Here is a 16643-nt window from a genome sequence, read left to right as displayed (position 1 = left end):
CAGGGCAACGCTTGGCTTAACATTACTGTAAACCATAATAAGACAGAGGCAAAACTGACTTATTTTATTGTTATTTTATTATTTTATCATCCTGAATGTCACTGTCATATGATGACAGCCTGAATGAAATATAGCGGTGCAGGTAACACAAGATCAGCCTAGAAAAAGACATTCAACAAGTCATTTAACAGAAAGTCAAACAAGGCAAAAAGAAAAAAACAACTCCAAGGAAAATTCTAGCTATGACAAAGAAGCAAGGGTTAAGAACACAATGAAGACCTGTGAGAAAGATCACACACAAAGATGTATCAGACAGTTCCGCAATAAGGAGTGAAAAATCAGTCTTCAAAAGTTGACGGAATTTTAATTTTAAATGACTGGTGGAACATTTGACTGGATGCGTATGCCATAGCTTAAGAGAGAATGAGCGATTCAGTAGTGTGTCCTTGGGGAAAGGAAGCACAGACAAATCAGGTAGAAGCCAAGCGTGGATTACGTGATGACAGAAAGGACACTGGATGTGGAGAGAAACCAAGCCATGTAAGTACCCGTAGTCTAGGATGATGGTATTCAACTGGACCCTTGCTGCAACGGGGAGCAAGTTCAGAGACCAGATCACAGGAGTGGCATGCGTATAGTAAGGAACATTATAGACAAGAGGCAGCATTTTGAATGAGCCAGAAAGGGTAGAACCAGCAACCTTCAGATTGCAAGATAGTGACTCTCACTATCCATTCCCCCAGTTCATATGTTTATTAAATATCATGGCCAAATTAGAAACTAATTGAAATTAAATAAGTTTGTGAAAGTTCATTTTAACTGGTAGAACATCTTTAAAGTTTCATAACTGCTTGAATACAAAATAATGTGAACGCTAGAGAATAAATCAAAACCATTGTAAATGATTGCTGTAAAAGCAGAGTGAGGATGGAGGATTCATGCTTCAATCTTTATTGGAATCACTGCTTCGTTAAAGCACAGCAGAAAACAGAAACTCATACAGTCTCCACCTCAGTAGGACCAGGGTGTAGGGTTTCCGTGTATATCAGGCTGTCACCCTGCAGAGCGCTGTCTATCAGTGTAATGGCACCAAATGGCCCATCAGACAGTATGAGGACAGCAACCGTGGGCTTAAGCCTGAATCCTGAAACTAACGCAGCGATTCAGCATTTGGCACAGAACAGGTTTATAGTGTGAAATATCCATTTGCTGTTGTCAGCAAGCAAGCCAATATTGATTAAGTAAAGAGAATATTAATGATGTGTGACAGCTAGTGTGTCACTATCAATCAGCCAGCAAATCAGTCAGTATGTTTAATGTTCACTTCAGTCAAAGTATCAGCGTTTTAGTCATTACAGCCAGTGTAACTTAGGTTATGCATATTTGCTTTTAGCTTACATGTCATTGATTGCATTAGCCAGTTTGTCAGATTTTAAGTCATCTGTCAGTATATCAGCAAAGCAGATTACAATTTGTAAAAAAAATGAAGTGTCTAGGGTACTGTGACAGCCCTCATAATATTGGTGTGTCCAGATCCTGGGCTCCACCCAGTCACTACAATCACCATATCCCCAGCCTTGAAGAATCCACGGGCCTTCCCTGAAGAGGCAGATAAGAAGAAAGAGCCAGAATTAACTGACTGATTGATGAAACTTCATTAATCGTAGAGGGAATTTGTGGGCTGCAGCAACATACAACCTACGTATACACACACAAAGATATACTTGTAGGCATTCATCAAAGACACAAGGATAAATAAATATATAAGATAGTTATGTAAATGAATAACTTAGGTGAATAAATGTATTTACACAAGAGAAGCCAGAGTTAGTTGAGGTGGTGCAAGGTGTTTTGAAATGGTACAGAGCAGCTCAGTGCCACTTGGTCATGAAAAAGTCACCACCCTGGCAGTATAAAGTCTAACTGTAGGACTCATTGTGACTCTAACCTGGCCTTTCACCAAACACACAGACATAATGTTTCAAGCCAATTGTCCTCACCTATGTCCATGCCGAATGATACCCTGTTGTCGACATCATCGGCCCAGACTGGTGCTGGCTGTGGCCGGAAGAGAGCGGGGAAAACACCCCTGAGAAGCTGGGATTGACGGGCCACCTTCTCACTGCGGGTCACAGCAATGATGGGGCAACGTGGGCGATAACGGGACAGCAGATGAGCTGACCTGGTGCAGGAAGAGGAAGGGACAAAAATCAGCATTTGTGGACAATAGACCAGTATTCTCATCTTTATGCAAGGCTAATGGTCCACAGAGTCAAGCAGAATGATTAAAAAAAGGAAACGCTGGCACAAAGACGAGGCGTAAATGTTTCTGGCCTCTGTTTGGTATATGAGGGTTGAGAGAAGAGGGAAAGCACACGGGTTTTCCACCTGCCACTGGTTGTAAGGACAATAATGGCTCCAGCACAGCATTTGAATGAGGACTCCACTGCTCCAATAGCAGTGACTTCAGTGGGGTCAGAGGACAGCGGGGTCAAGCGGCGCAGCTCCTCGAACAGCTGCTGGTGAAAGATAGCAGCCTCTGCTTCTCTACAGATCTATGTATGTGGCAAAGGAAAGACCAAGTTTGGGGGGTTTATAAGAGCCCACACAAATTACCCTTTGCAGTTAAAATACACAGTTATAGAAAGAAAATATGTAGTAATCAAAAAGATTTTTTATGCAAGTACTAGCACAAAAATAATGTGACAAATATGAAATATTTAAATAAGCAGAAAGGACACAATAGCTTATAGGATGTACAATAATCTTCCCTTTACACACTGGCTAAAATGCACACACACACACACCGAGTGCATCAAGGCCACAGCTTCCACTGGATACCGTCCTTTGGCAGTCTCTGCTGAGAGCATCACGCAGTCAGCTCCGTCCAGCACAGCATTGGCCACGTCACTGCCCTCTGCACGTGTGGGCCGAGGGTGGCTGACCATACTCTCCAACATCTGAGCCGAGGGGGGCAGAGACAAGAGAACAAAACAACAGAAAGGACATTCACACAGGATGGACTGGCATTAAGTATGGACTTTTGTTAATTCTTACCTTAATGTAGATGCCAAAAATTCTTGTGTCATAGCAGGATTTTTTGGCATCTACATTAACTAACTACATTACCTTTTTTTTTTTTTAACAGAGGAGGTAAAGTGTGAACAGATATAACCGAGAAAAGAGTGACATAGAGAGAGACAGAGTGTGAATTTGGGTGAGAGAGATAAAGAGAGCAGGATCAGGTCCATGGGTTCAGTTTTCAAGTGAGCTGTCCAAGGCAGCTAACCAGAGGCCTGCAGGCCAACCATCTCCCAAGCACACTGTCCGTACCAATTATAGTCCTGCTAATCCTGTGACCACATGTTCAAACACATCTGCAGATGATGAGCACTTATGATGAACCTGGAAAAACTGTCAGGCCAATGAAGAGTTTCATTCCAACAGCAATGAGACACAGTGACTCAGTGATGCTTCAGGACATGTTTCCTGGTAAGGAAAATACAGAGGTGAGGGTAGAAAGTGATACTGCGTGTGTGTGTGTGTGTGTGCGTGTGCGCGTGTGTGTGTGTGTGTGTATACACGTGCATGTTTGCTGCATCAATGACCTGAGTGGCACAGATGACAGGCTTGCCCGCAGAGTTGCACCTCCCGATCATCATCTTCTGGGCAATGAAAACTTTTTCAGCAGGAATCTCTATGCCCAGGTCACCACGAGCCACCATCACGCCGTCACTTTCCATAAGGATCTCCTCAAAGCTGGGGAAAGGCACATAAGAAGAAGAGGGGGAGGGTTGGACCAATGATTTTTGGAATTTTGATTAAAAAAAGCTTTTCGTCAGCAATGTAATTCATAATATAATGAACCCATGGTGTTCAGTCCTTTTTGGTTTCAGGCCTGATGCATTTCTCTCTGCCCTTTAGAAGCAATTCAGGAAATGCATTCGCAAAAGCTGAAATACTGACATGTGGGGACAGAGTCAGGGAAGATGACTAATTACTGCAAAAGCATTGCAACATAATAGAGAGAGCCAGGTACAAAAGAAGCCAGAATGTTAAAAAATTAAAAGGACAGATGGAGACAAACACTCAGAGCACAGAAACGCTGGCGCAGTCAGGAAGAGAGTGAGACTCTCTACAAGGTTCCTGGGAACAGACCCAGACACAGGATGATACACACACTGAGACACATGATCTACTTGAGGCAGACAGAGACATACAGAGGGCTTTAGTGTCATGATTGCACAACTATCTGCAGTAGTGCATGTCAAACACGTTACTGAGACACAATACGAGATGGCAAATGGAACTGCCTGTATTAACTGCCAAAAAGGCTTGAATACAGCAAATTAGTTTTGGGTGTATGGTAAAGATGTGTGTTAAGCCTGACCAAGGATGAATGCATGTTTCCCTTTAGGTTGCACCCATAGTTACCATGACAGTTTGCCAAAATGCTGATTGATAATGTAGGTGTTTTAAGCACCTATTGAGAATGAATGAAAAAAAAGGATACTGATGTACTGATACACAAAGTGTAGGTCAGGTATATCGGTATTTATAGAGATATTTTAAATATATCTTCATTTGTTCATTTCACACATCAGCCATTCGAATGTGTGTCCTTTGACACCGTGTTATGCATTTAATGCACCATTTAATTTGTAAAGGCCTGATTTTTTTTTTTTTTTTTAAGTTGTGCTCAGAGATGAAAAGCTTTTGTTTTCATTTGTTAATGCAGTAGGACAAATTAATCAATGTAATAACTTTAAATTGTGACAAATTTTGTTTCTGAAACTTGAAAAAAATTAGAAAAAAAAACATGAATTATCCATGTGGAAAATGGCCAATAATAAAAAAAGCTACTGCTGAATAATTTAGCATTTCACATTATGAAAATGAATTGTACTGTGCTCTATCAGACGAGAAAACAATCTTAGAAGACCGTGTTTTCATGGGCTTTTGCATATTGTGATGATTTCTCATGAAACATGCACTACGTCCAGAGTGTCCTTGACACACACACTGACAGTAGCCCCTTACAAAATGTGCACACCTGAGGGCTTGCAGCATGCTGCACTAGCAGGAGGCTGAAATTTAGAAATCACACACTGTTCACAACATAACAGCTGACTTCACACCTTCCTCTGTCATAAAACTAGAGCCCAGGAACTGAGACAGACAAGGACATGGAAAAAAAACACATAGACTAACAGACAGAGAATGAGATATACATACAGAGATGGACAAGGACAGACTGCTCTACACTAAGACAGAAGATGGCAGACAGACAAACAGACTGACTCACTTCTGGACACCTTGACGGCTCTCAACCTTGCTGACCACCTTGATGTCCTGTCCCTTCTGACCCAGAGCCTTTCTAACTGCCCGCACATCTTCAGCACAGCGGATGAAGCTGGCAAACACCATGTCCACACCCTGGTCCACCCCAAAAAGAAGGTCGGCCTCATCCCGGGGGCTGACCGCTGGAAGATTGATCAGATCTGCTCCTGGGAGGTTAACCCCCTTCCTACTGCACAACACTCCCCCATTCTCCACCTCTGTTTGAACCCAGTCAGGGCCTGATGTGCAAAAATAAATCAAATGAATAACGTAAGAAAATGTAGACTTGCACTGGATAAGGGCATCGGAAAAATAAAGAAATGCATATTTACTGTTATGACAATGAGAAACACACGGAGTGTACTTAAAGTGAGCATTATGACCCTTTGGCTTGCACTACAGAGAGGGATTATGAATGCATGTTAGTGTATGTTCTGGCACCTATTTCCAGCACTTTAAGGGCAATAAGCCCATCATCGATGAAGATTCTTCCACCCTTCTTGACCACCTGGGGCAAACTGGGGTAATCCACCCACACAACGTCTCCGTCCGTTTTGTCTCTGTCAGCCTCAGCTGTCACCACCTGCACCCGCGTCCCCTTCTTCAGCTGCACCTCCCCCTCTGCCTGCTGCGTGCACAAACACACAGTGTTACATCATCATTGTCTGGCAGACAGGCCTGCCATGTTAGCAAAGTGGGTTGCCTAATTTCTTTAATAAAAAAAATTTTAAAAAAAGTTCAGTGAGCCCTGTTTAGTGAACAAGCTCCTCTTTAAATCAGGGTGTAAAAGTAAAAATGAAGTGCCACTGTTTTTGGTTTAATCAGACAGAGGACTGAGTAACACAAATTCCATACCGGGGTGAACAGGTGAAACACTGCATTTACCAGTGATTTATTATCATGGTAAATACTAGACGAAACATCTTCATTTACCTGTATCATGTCTAGTCTGGGCCCTGCACAATCTACCACAAGTCTTACCAGTCCAGTAAAACCAGAAAAATACAGAATTTTTTCAGCTTTGCAAGACCCCTGATAAAGTCAAACTAATAGTCAATATAAGCCTGGTGCCGTGTGCGTCACATGCTTCAAAGAACTCCACCAATATATTGGCTTACCCCTCTTACGAGGCCAGTGCGTATCTCAGGGCCTTTGGTGTCAAGTGCGATGGCAATCGGACGATAGTACAGAGGGTCCGAAGTCAAGGTCTCCACAGCTTCCCTGATATTCCTGATCGTTTCACCGTGGTACTGATTAAAGGACCAAAACATCATGCTCACAAAGACAAATCCAGTTTTGAATCTCCCACACACAGATACGAGACCACATACAGACCTCATGAGAGCCATGCGAGAAGTTCAGTCTTGCAATATCCATTCCTGCTTTTACCATCTCTTGAATTTTCATCACACTCTGAGAAGCCGGACCTGAGAGATTAAAGAGGGAACAGGAGAACATGAAAGGAAGACAGAGATGTGATGGCAAGCATTGATGCCAAGGGAGGTAAGAGAAAGAGGTAGAGGGTAAGAGTTTCAGTTGGTCAGTCTGTGATCATTCAACACTGTTACCAAGAGAAACATCTGCAAAATCAATCTGGCATTCAAATCAAGGTGACAATATATTAAGAGTAATAGTGCTAAACTACATCCATCCATCTACAAATATAGATACATTTTCCTTTTTTATTTGTAATTGCATTTTCTCCACAACGCTATTGTCTAAAATTTCAGTCTTTTTCAGAGCAAAAGAAAAAAAGAGCTACCAACAGCTTTTAGCACAAAAAGCAACAGCTTTTGGTAGTGCTGCTACCTTTGGACCAAAGGTTACAGGTTTGAATCCCACCTCTAGCTGTAGTACCCCTGAACAACATACCTACCCTCAATTGTGCTAGTAAAATTAGCCAGCTGTGTTAAATAATGATATGTAGATTAACATTGTAAGTTGCTCTGGTGAAACACATCAGCTAAATGAAGAAAATATATTTAGAAAAATATATATCAACTGCATTTCTGTATCCAGCCATTAGTTGGCAGCAAAATGCAGTCAAAAGCAAGAGAAACATATTGGAGTATGTCCACCTTCATTCAGCTTGCTTCCAGTGTTTACAGCTTGAAGATGTTAAAAGGTATTAACTACAGCTATATCCAAGAGTTTTACATAATCTTACTTATACACTGAGACACCTCTGTTTTTTTTTTTTTTAGCCTTTATCGTGTACAAGAAGAAATAAAGTGATCCAAAGCTAAATGCTGGACATAATTATGTGAGGTCAGAAGCATTAAATGGGAGCTTGTGTATATACGGTATTTTTTACTCATATTAAAAGAGTTTTAATGCAGATTGAAGTTACACTGCAACATAGTAGCATAATGTCTTGGGTGTAGACCCCTCTTGCACTGTCACTGGGACACAGTACACCAGCACAACTCTGCTTTGGATGCACCATTATTGATCATGCATGGATAGAAATGTTAGTCTTTTTTCATTTTAGCTTTTTCTACAAGTTACAAAGAATCTGATCCATTAAGAAGTGGAAGGACACTGTGGTTTAGTGGCAAAATTTACAGATATAATATAAATATATTTAAATATATATAAACAGATATTTTAACATATAATCGGTGCACCAGGCCAATATATGTGTTAAACTGTTTTAGAGACAGTTGGTATCACTTCAGTTCTGCCCACCAATAGTGCAGATGATGCTGGTGTTGCGGGCTGTGATTGGCTCCTGGTCAATGTCCAGCAAGCAGAGGTGCTCCAGGAATGTGTCAGCCATGGAGGCATCAAGCTGCTGACGTTGAATGAAGGAGTCTGGGAGAGACATGACGTCCGAATAGCGTCTTATACGAGCTGGGAGAGAGAGAGAGCGAGGTTAAATAGCACACAAAACCAAGCTGTGAGGCAAGAATCGAGCATGAACATGGTGTTTTACTTTAATTTTGATTTCATTCCTTTCTGTGTTGAGGAAAGGGATGGGCATGGGGGGTGTTCAGCACATAGATCGCATGATAGTAATTCTTTTGCCTTCTTTCAAAGGCATGGAGGTGTGACACCGTACAGAACGCAGGAAAAATTAGAGAGACATCAATAATCAGTATTTGTCATGGATACAATGCAGAAACCTGTGAGGAGAGAGAAAGAAAAAAAATAAATAAATGAAGTGGTGCATGAAGACATTTCACTGATCACTCCTGCATGCACTCAGGTTCTTACCAGGTCATAAAGGACAAAAAAAAAGGTCTTCCAAAGGAAGGAGGATTAAGAGGACACAGGTGGAAAACGCAAGAAAAGAAGAAAGGGAAAGCTGAAACAGCAAAAATAGGCCAGGAGTACCCTTGTGGATTGGATTCCCTCAGGAAGCAGACGGATGAGGGCACAGACAGACAAGCAAGGACACTTAAGATATAAAACTAGGAAACACATTTTGGCAACTCTTATGAGCCATGCTGCCAACTGCCACCATTAAAACAAGATGCTGCTTTGTAATGAGGGCCCCGTATTATTTATACAGACATAGTAGCAGGCTGACAAATATTTACACTTATTGAATGACTAAGTGTGTATCCATGTTGCAGTGCACAGCAGCTCGATGCAGCACATGTAGATTGTGTTAGGAGTGACAGTTTGCTCAAATGTAAACTGTTAGTCTTACAGTAGGGAATGAATAGGACTGTGTGTCCATTTACCCAATATCTCTGGCTGAAACTACCTCAGGGACAGCAGGAAGGCTGGAGACCTATGGCAACATACCAGGCTTTCAGGCAGTAAACTTTGTACAGAACAGATACCACACAGAGCTGCAGAGTCATCATAACCCAGAGAAATCTGGGCAAAAGATACTGTAAACTTCAGCTGAGCACTAGCTGACCAGCACCGATCTGTACAGGAGACAACTGTTGACCGTTACAGGGTATAATAAATTATGAAGCCCCACAATTATGGCGAAAAACTGTCATGGCAATAACACTTAACTTCGTACAGTGATTTCCAAAAAAACATTTCAAGTGAAAGTGATAAAAGAATGCTGAAGGACACAATCTGCATGGTGCGGTGTCATATTTACGCAGGACCATGGCAATCACGGCAGTTACTATTAATAGAAAAACTGCAGTTTCTCAATGATTTCTTTTTTTCCACAGAGAGGTAAGAGTACAAAGGTTCGTAATTGTAACTTTTTGTGCTTCGTATCAAAATACCTTTCTTAGTTTTCCTAATTAAAATTAGCAGAATATATATCAATAAAATAACCATCTACAGTTTAAGAAATGTGAATAACAGAACCCTGCTCAGCAATCTATATTTTACCAGTATAAATCAAAACAATTAACTGTCTCATGTTGGGACTCTGTACAGCAATTATAACCTCAAATTATTAGGTAAGCTGCTGTTATTATTGTACCTATTATATCAACATTTCCTCCTAACTGGGGTTATCTACAGTATAATGTTCTAAGGCATCATACGTAACAATAATTTTACCGCAGTGGGCTTTGACAGTGTCCAGAGAAGAGTGTTGGTGAAATCAAGTATTGAGCATAATCAAATATATGAAATCAAATATAACTTTAAAAGGTCATGCAGAGTAAAACTTGAGGCTAATCTGAAAATATCCTCCTTACTTTCAGTCAGAGATTTATGTGCACTCCTGCAAAACCTGCCTACTAACTTTGTGTAAAACCAAATAATCCAGGAGGGCATTTCTACTTTGTTTTACTGTTATGAAATAATTTGGAAATATAAGCACACGAAGACTGGAGATTTCCATAGTTGGTCTATGTGTTAAACAGCGCAGCGATTAGAGCTAATATATTCGGACCCAGTGCCTGTTGGTTCAAATCCCACCTCCTGCAGTTGTACTCAAGGCACCAACCCTACTTTACTCTAGTAAAAAATGACCCTAATGTATAAGTGTGTTAGTAATTGTAGGTACCTTCTTTACATATTAAATTGCTTTGGGGGGGGGAAAAGTGTCAGCACAGTAGTTCTTGATCTTGGCTTGAGATGATCTCTCAAAGACACACGCAGCAAGTGAAATGTCATCATGTGTGGCCCTGCTGCTTACAGGAGACCCAGGGCAGTCAGGACTGTGGAGACTCACCTCCCATCCTGCTAACTGCTCCTGCTACTCCGTCCATGACCGTTTCCCACTTTCCTTTCTTTCTGGGTGAGTGGGTGTGTGTGCGCGCGCCTTCCTTACCCCCGCGAGCCCTAAGTGTGGTCATGTGCTCACGTCCATCGCTCCCTCCCTCCCTTCCTGTGTCCAACCCACTGCTCCTCCCCTGTTTCTCAGCCAAACACCCAGGAAGCTACGGAGGAGGCGCCCTGCGTGGTGTGGACGGACACGGCTATTCGAAGCACTCGGCAGGAAGGGGAGACGTGGAAAAACTCAACTGTGTCTGTGTTCTTAGAGACGAGGAGGCGTGTGGTTGAGGGGGAACGTCAAGAGTTCCAGCTCGGCTCTTCTTATGGCCCATAATGGAGTTCAGCGGTCAATAAGTAGCCAGAGGAGCAAACAGACCTTTGCGCTGTAGTGGAGGAGGGAAGCAAGAGGAGCTTCCCACGCTCTCACCTCACCTCTTCCCTCCCTGTACCTCGTGGCACACACCGTACCAAACAAACAAACGAACGAACGAACGAACAAACAAACAATCAAACAAACAACCTGAGGAAAAAAAGGCGGGCGCAGCTCGCGCCGCGCAGCCCCGGGACTCGGTAACGCGAACAGACACGGGCGCCCGAATTCCTTTATTTAATCAACAGCAGATGCAATAAATATATCGATTACGCTTACATTTAGAACAGTAACGTCACATCTACATGATTACACAAGAAAAACAAATGCCCACTAACATGCTACCCCCCCCACCACGAAGTGCAGTTACCGTGCGGGGAAACGCTGACGCTCCGTCGCGAGACACCGACACGAACAAAGTGTGGCGCGTGACAAGTTGCAGGAACAGCACGCACACACGTTTATGAAATATAATTGTTCCAGACACAGTCTGAGTCTGGTCCAGCTTAACTGCGCCCTTTAAGTGTCACCAGCCAGGGGTGAGCTGAGGAAACACTGCCGTGGGGACGAGCTTGGAATACGCTTCTTCGGAGGAAAAAAGTGGGAAAATGAAAGTTGAAACGGTTAGTTTATGTCGCCATCTTGTGGAAACACGAACCGTTTTTGAGAGCTTCTCCGCGGAGAGGAAGAAGCGCTTTATTACGCGTAAAAACGGTGCCTAACTAAGACAGGTGTGACGTCACAGGCGGGGTGTTCAGCTGCGGCCGTGTGGGGAGTTCCCAGCGCTGCTATGGCCAGGTCAGCGGAGGTCAGCCGAGGTCAGAGGAGGCAGAAGGTGATGAGCGGAGGCGTCTCGGGCTGCAGGATGAACGAGTACTTTGTTTCGATGTCAGCAGAAGAAGGGGCACTGAGCTGGAAATTCAGCAGGATCTGGAACAGGAGAAAGAACAGCCCTGCTTATTAGAGGACATGGTTTTTCCAGCCCTGTGCTCTTTGCACTCTCGTTGTCCCTCTTGTCCCCCACTGTCACCGGTCAGTCACTCACATGCAGTAGCAGTAGCTGCATCTCGTTCTCGGCTATCCTCCTTCCCACACACTGTCTGGCCCCGAAGCCGAAAGCCAGGGAACGGAAGCCAGCCCCCGGCCCCGTCTCCGCCCGCACCTCCTCCTCGCCGTTGGCCTCCAGCTGCCCTGACTTGGGCTTCACCCAGCGGGCTGGTTCAAATCGATTAGGGTCCTGAAAGACTTCCTTGCTGCGGCCTAAGGGGTACAGGCAGGCTTGCACAAGGGTCTATGAGAGAGAAGTGAAGAGACTTCAGTGAAAACAAGAGAACTTAGGGTGGGTCAGTGTGCAGCCAAGAAGGCCACTCTCTAGGAGCTGCACCGATGCATTGCTGGGCCTATGACATGTTGTCCACTATATTGTCGGGACATCGTAACTGTACTGTCCTGTATGTGTTAAAAATGTCTGTCAGACACAGAGGGTGGACTCTCACCCCAGCAGGGATGTGGTAGTTCTGCAGCACAATGTCCGTGACTGGATAGCGCTGCACCATGATTCCAACTGGATACAGTCTGGACCAGAGATGGACATAATTAGGTTTGTTGGTAAGAGAGCTATGATTATAAAGCATATTAAAGTTACTTCCAAATGCTGCAAGGCATCTCATGGGTATGATTAATATTAAATTTAACAGTGCTTACTAGCCTAAGAGCCCAAAATCTGCCATACCTGAGAGTCTCCTTGATGGTACCCTTGAGTAACGGGGCTCCTTGTAGCGCTTTCACTGGGTCGCCCTCAGCTCGCGTCCAGGATTCACGTGCCTGTCGGCGGACCCTTTCCTGCACCCCTGGATTCCGGGCCAATTCGTACAGTGCAAATTGTAGCGGGATTGCTGTCTGAGGTCGGGTGGAAGTGTGTAATGAGGGTAAGGTAAACTCATTGTTGAGAAAGAAGAAACTGTACTTGTGCCTGAGACTTTCCCATTTTAATGAACCAACTAGTATGAGCTCAGTTTAATTTATGCTTTAATTACTCAACTGAAGTGTCGTTGAGTGAACCCAAACTCATAGTGACCACGGTTTACTAGGCCAAGGAAGGAATAGAACCAGTTTGCCAGCGCTACCTTCTGTGTATGTTTGTAAGGTGTAAACAATGGGAGAACATACAATCGCCACACACCCTGAGATGCATTCAAACAATATACTCACTGAGAAGTACCAGCACTACCTGCTGTGCCATCATGTCCCACAATTTTATGTTATAATTTAATATTATTATATATGTTATAATTCAATACCTCCATCTATACTTTGTGCCTCTCTAAGATAGTTGGTGTACTCCAAAGCAATTACAGGATTAACACAGTCATCCATTAGCAATCCCAGGCTGCACAGCTTTCTGGACAGTCTCACCGTGTCCACTCCCCCCGCCATCAGCTCTGTGATGTTGGCCTTAATGAGCTCCAAAGATAGCTGCCCCTTTTCCATTAGCCGTCCCAGGACTCCACCACTGTGGCCCTGGTTTCCAGACAGCTCCCCTTTTGCCCCAGAAGGTTTCCTGGACTGAAGTCTCTGGCATCCCCTCTGGATACGGGCCTCAGCTGGGGAAGGGAAGGAGTGGGACAGCGCACAGAATGAGAGAAAACAGACAGAGGTGTTCGGGGGAATATGTAGATTAATTCATAGTGAACACCTAGATTAGGATTCTCAATGGTTAAAATAAGATCCTTGCTAATCGCTCGGTATTGAATCACACCTGTAATGTTGACCGCCTGGAGACCACGTTTCAAACCACATGTGCAGAATTTTTTAAACCATCCTGTTTTGGGTTTTTACCCCATATCTGTCTAGTTTTTCATTTTACACAGTGTTATTAGTTTTCCTCTATACTTATGCACTTGTAGGAGTGACAAACTGTATTATCCATGAAAACATTTATCCTTTGATGTTTACAAAAATGGTGACTTTGAGTGTGTGTGCCGTCCAGCTGTGCTGTTCTACTCGTTCTTAGACGGCCAGCAGCAGACTCACCGTCACTGAAAATGTGGTCCCAAGCAGTGACATGCTGTATCCATAAGGGTGTGTGAAGGCGGTGCATGAGCCCAACAGGCAGGTAGAGCAGAGGCTGGGTAGTGGCTAGCATTTGTTCTACAGCCCAGATAAAGCGCTGGGCCTCCAGGGAGGGGGGAGAGGCGAAGAGGCCCATTCGCTCGCCATATAGGACATGGCAGCTGGCTAGAGAGACGTGCCAAGAGAGGGAGATAAGAATAAAGGGGGGACCATGAACGTTCGAAACAGTGCAAATGCGATATGGACAGCGAAGAGAATTAAATTTGTCAGAGTGGTACGTTACCCTTCTTCCAAAGCAAATTATTTATCTTTAGCCTAAAGGTTCTCAAGCAGTGCATTACAAAAGAGCTCAAATGAAAACATTTGGTATGTATATCTGTGTTATTTATTGAGCCACATTTGGTTGACACACAACACAGAGGAGCTACTATTAACACGGAGGTCACAGCGGTTAAAGATGTGCAATCAATCTTGTTTGATGTGTGCACACAAAGCATAGTTTACGACTGGCCACGCAAAAAAAAAAAACACATATTCACACATAGGTAATGGTTTCGCTCTCTTTTAATAAAAAGCAGCCAGTGTACTTTACAGTAAAACAGAAGAGACTTACCCTCCAGGGCAAAGCGAAAGAGGTCAGGGCTGGGGTCAAGCGTCAAGCTGCGCCTGTTGTCCCCATGTCCCCCCATCTCCACCTTCCTCCGCAGCAAGGAGCAGAAGTCCTTGGCTACCTCTTCCATCAGAGGCACGAATTGATGCACCGATGAGCTCACCATCACCTCTCTGTTGAGCAGCACCCTGTCAGCGTGCCACTCGGTGCCGTTCCTGTGGTTGGGGACAGCGGTCGGGGGGAGGCACAGAGGAGCAGCCGAAATCACGCTCCGACATTGCGCTCACTGGACAGCTTTTCTGTATTTTGTTCAGCTCTTCCATTTCACAAAACATTTTCTTTTTAAAGGAAACATCTTACATACAGGCTAAGAACCACATATAAGGCCCCAGTGAAAGACAACCAAAGTGGAGTAAAATATTACGTGTATGTATATGCATGCGTAACAGAAAGCATGTACACAACTGACTTGAGGAAGACACCCTTGCAGTGTTGCCGAGTCTCTCGGTGTATAGCCCAGGGCCGCAGGGTCATGCGGCGCGGGTGAAGGCCTTCTGAGCGTAACACTTCGCCAATGTCAGCTGGGAGCAGTATGTTCACGCTCTCATGGGAGCCAAGGCGTTCTCTGTGGGTGCGGAGATAGTATAAGGGATGATAAATATATATGACTTATAATGCATGTGTATCTTATACATATATAGTTATATATATATATATATATATATATATAGTTTCTGTCACCAAGACAAATTCCTTGTATGTGTGAACATACTTAGCAATAAAGCTCATTCTGATTCTGATTCTGATTATATATGCTCAAATAAATGTCTGCAACAGCTGAAGCAAAAATTCTTATCAACAGTTACACACCATCTGAAACTACTTGTCCCATACAGGGTCGCGGGGGAGCCGGAGCCTAACCCAGCAACACAGGGCGCAAGGCTGGAGGGGGAGGGGACACATCCGGGGCAGGATGCCAGTCCGTCGCAAGGGACCCCAAGCGGGACTTGAGCCCCAGATCCACCGGAGAGCAGGACCCGGTCAAACCCACTGCACTACTGCGCCACCGCACCACCCCCGAATCAACAATGAAATTTTCTTAAATGTTATTTTCCTTTTATCATGTGTCTTTTGGCATTTTTGTTTATTTAAAAAAATGAATACACACACACACACATTTTCTGAACCGCTTGTCCCATACAGTTAAGAAAAAGTTTTACAGTATATACGAATCATCACCGTGTTTGCAAAGTGTTTGACGGTGATTTCCTGCAATGAGTGTCCTGTTTAGGGTTTTTTACCCTATATCTATTTGAGTGTATGAGTTCAGTTTCTATATATCTTGGTGCTTCTTTTTTCTTACACAGCTGAAACCGAACATGAAAGACTGGAGGGATCAGGCATACACTTTTTAACATATACTGATAATGAGTTACCGTGAGCTTTTGTACAAACATGGAACTCTAAATGCAATACTACACATAGAAAAGCAAGGGTTACTCAGAGTCACTGGCCTTCATTTAATGGGTCCATAATACAAGAAGTACTGATACAGTGAATGATGGTTGATAAAAATCTTGGCTAGCACCATTACATACCAGAGCGCGCTAGGATAAGACCTGAGAAATGCTGCGTTATATCTTACGGATAATACGTACATTTCCCATTTATTCGAGCGATTGGTAACTACTGTCTCTTTTCCATTCAAGGCAGTACTCAGTACCTGTATATGGGCCCAAGGGTATTGAAGGTCCTCTCCATGTGTTTGTGCAGAGATCGGAACCGGTCCTCCCTCCAGAACCTGATCAGGTTGATCCAGCCGTTGCTCCCCGAATGGGGGACCTCGTCAAAACCCCGCACTTGGCCTTCCCTCCTTCTCCTCCGGGTGTTGTCATCCAGCCCCTTGCTCTTCTGGCTTCCCGCTATGAAAGACAGGCCACGCCTTGGGCCGGCGGAGAGGCGCACAGGTACGCTCCACATGTTCGCCTCGCGTTCTTGCCTCTGACAGTCTCCCAGGACCACTGCACATGGGCTTTCCTCTTCCGTCTTTTCCCGTCTTTTCTTTGGCTGTCTCTTCCTCCCTCCTCCCCCCTCCCCCTTCGCCCC

General features: G+C 44.0%; 2 protein-coding genes across 4 annotated transcripts; both read right to left on the bottom strand.

The window, feature by feature from the left end:
* Positions 1-63: 63 nt before the first annotated feature.
* On the bottom strand, positions 64-11298 carry pklr (pyruvate kinase L/R). 3 transcript variants are annotated; one of them, XM_018737531.2, is made up of 11 exons: positions 11226-11298; positions 8029-8193; positions 6676-6767; positions 6459-6590; positions 5782-5968; positions 5306-5579; positions 3609-3759; positions 2808-2960; positions 2389-2555; positions 2001-2182; positions 64-1599 (listed from the first exon to the last, which is right to left on the bottom strand). In XM_018737531.2, the coding sequence occupies exons 2-11, from the start codon at positions 8165-8167 to the stop codon at positions 1493-1495; spliced, it is 1584 nt and encodes a 527-aa protein (XP_018593047.1). In that variant the 5' UTR covers positions 8168-8193; positions 11226-11298; the 3' UTR covers positions 64-1492. The 3 variants fall into 3 exon arrangements, with proteins under 3 accessions (XP_018593047.1, XP_018593056.1, XP_018593039.1); XM_018737540.2 differs by lacking the exon at positions 11226-11298 and adding an exon at positions 9030-9586; XM_018737523.2 differs by lacking the exon at positions 11226-11298 and adding an exon at positions 10442-10810 and having other exon boundaries at positions 66-1599.
* Positions 11089-16597, bottom strand: cyp11c1 (cytochrome P450, family 11, subfamily C, polypeptide 1). The gene is made up of 9 exons (XM_018737551.1): positions 16261-16597; positions 15007-15162; positions 14541-14752; positions 13889-14092; positions 13271-13458; positions 12588-12754; positions 12352-12430; positions 11901-12146; positions 11089-11785 (listed from the first exon to the last, which is right to left on the bottom strand). Exons 1-9 carry the CDS (start codon positions 16515-16517, stop codon positions 11675-11677), a joined length of 1620 nt encoding a protein of 539 aa, XP_018593067.1. The 5' UTR covers positions 16518-16597; the 3' UTR covers positions 11089-11674.
* Between the last annotated feature and the right edge of the window lie 46 nt (positions 16598-16643).

The sequence above is a fragment of the Scleropages formosus genome, chromosome 18 (genome assembly GCF_900964775.1).
Source record: "Scleropages formosus chromosome 18, fSclFor1.1, whole genome shotgun sequence".
Classification (NCBI taxonomy): Eukaryota; Metazoa; Chordata; class Actinopteri; order Osteoglossiformes; family Osteoglossidae; genus Scleropages; species Scleropages formosus.
This window is presented reverse-complemented; position numbering and strand designations above follow the sequence as displayed.

What these genes read in the sequence shown, in the direction of transcription:
- pklr (XM_018737523.2), bottom strand. Translation starts at nt 10,565, where the DNA reads ATGACCACACTTAGGGCTCGCGGGGGTAAGGAAGGCGCGCGCACACAC. An exon ending in AGCAGTTAGCAGGATGGGAG is followed by an intron (nt 8,194 to 10,441) that starts GTGAGTCTCCAC and finishes TCTCTCTCCCAG; the next exon opens with CTCGTATAAGACGCTATTCG. An exon ending in CTGTCATCTGTGCCACTCAG is followed by an intron (nt 2,961 to 3,608) that starts GTCATTGATGCA and finishes CCCTCGGCTCAG; the next exon opens with ATGTTGGAGAGTATGGTCAG.
- cyp11c1 (XM_018737551.1), bottom strand. Translation starts at nt 16,517, where the DNA reads ATGTGGAGCGTACCTGTGCGCCTCTCCGCCGGCCCAAGGCGTGGCCTG. An exon ending in ACCATCAAGGAGACTCTCAG is followed by an intron (nt 12,431 to 12,587) that starts GTATGGCAGATT and finishes TCTCTGGTCCAG; the next exon opens with ACTGTATCCAGTTGGAATCA. An exon ending in TGCAGCTACTGCTACTGCAT is followed by an intron (nt 11,786 to 11,900) that starts GTGAGTGACTGA and finishes CTCCTGTTCCAG; the next exon opens with ATCCTGCTGAATTTCCAGCT.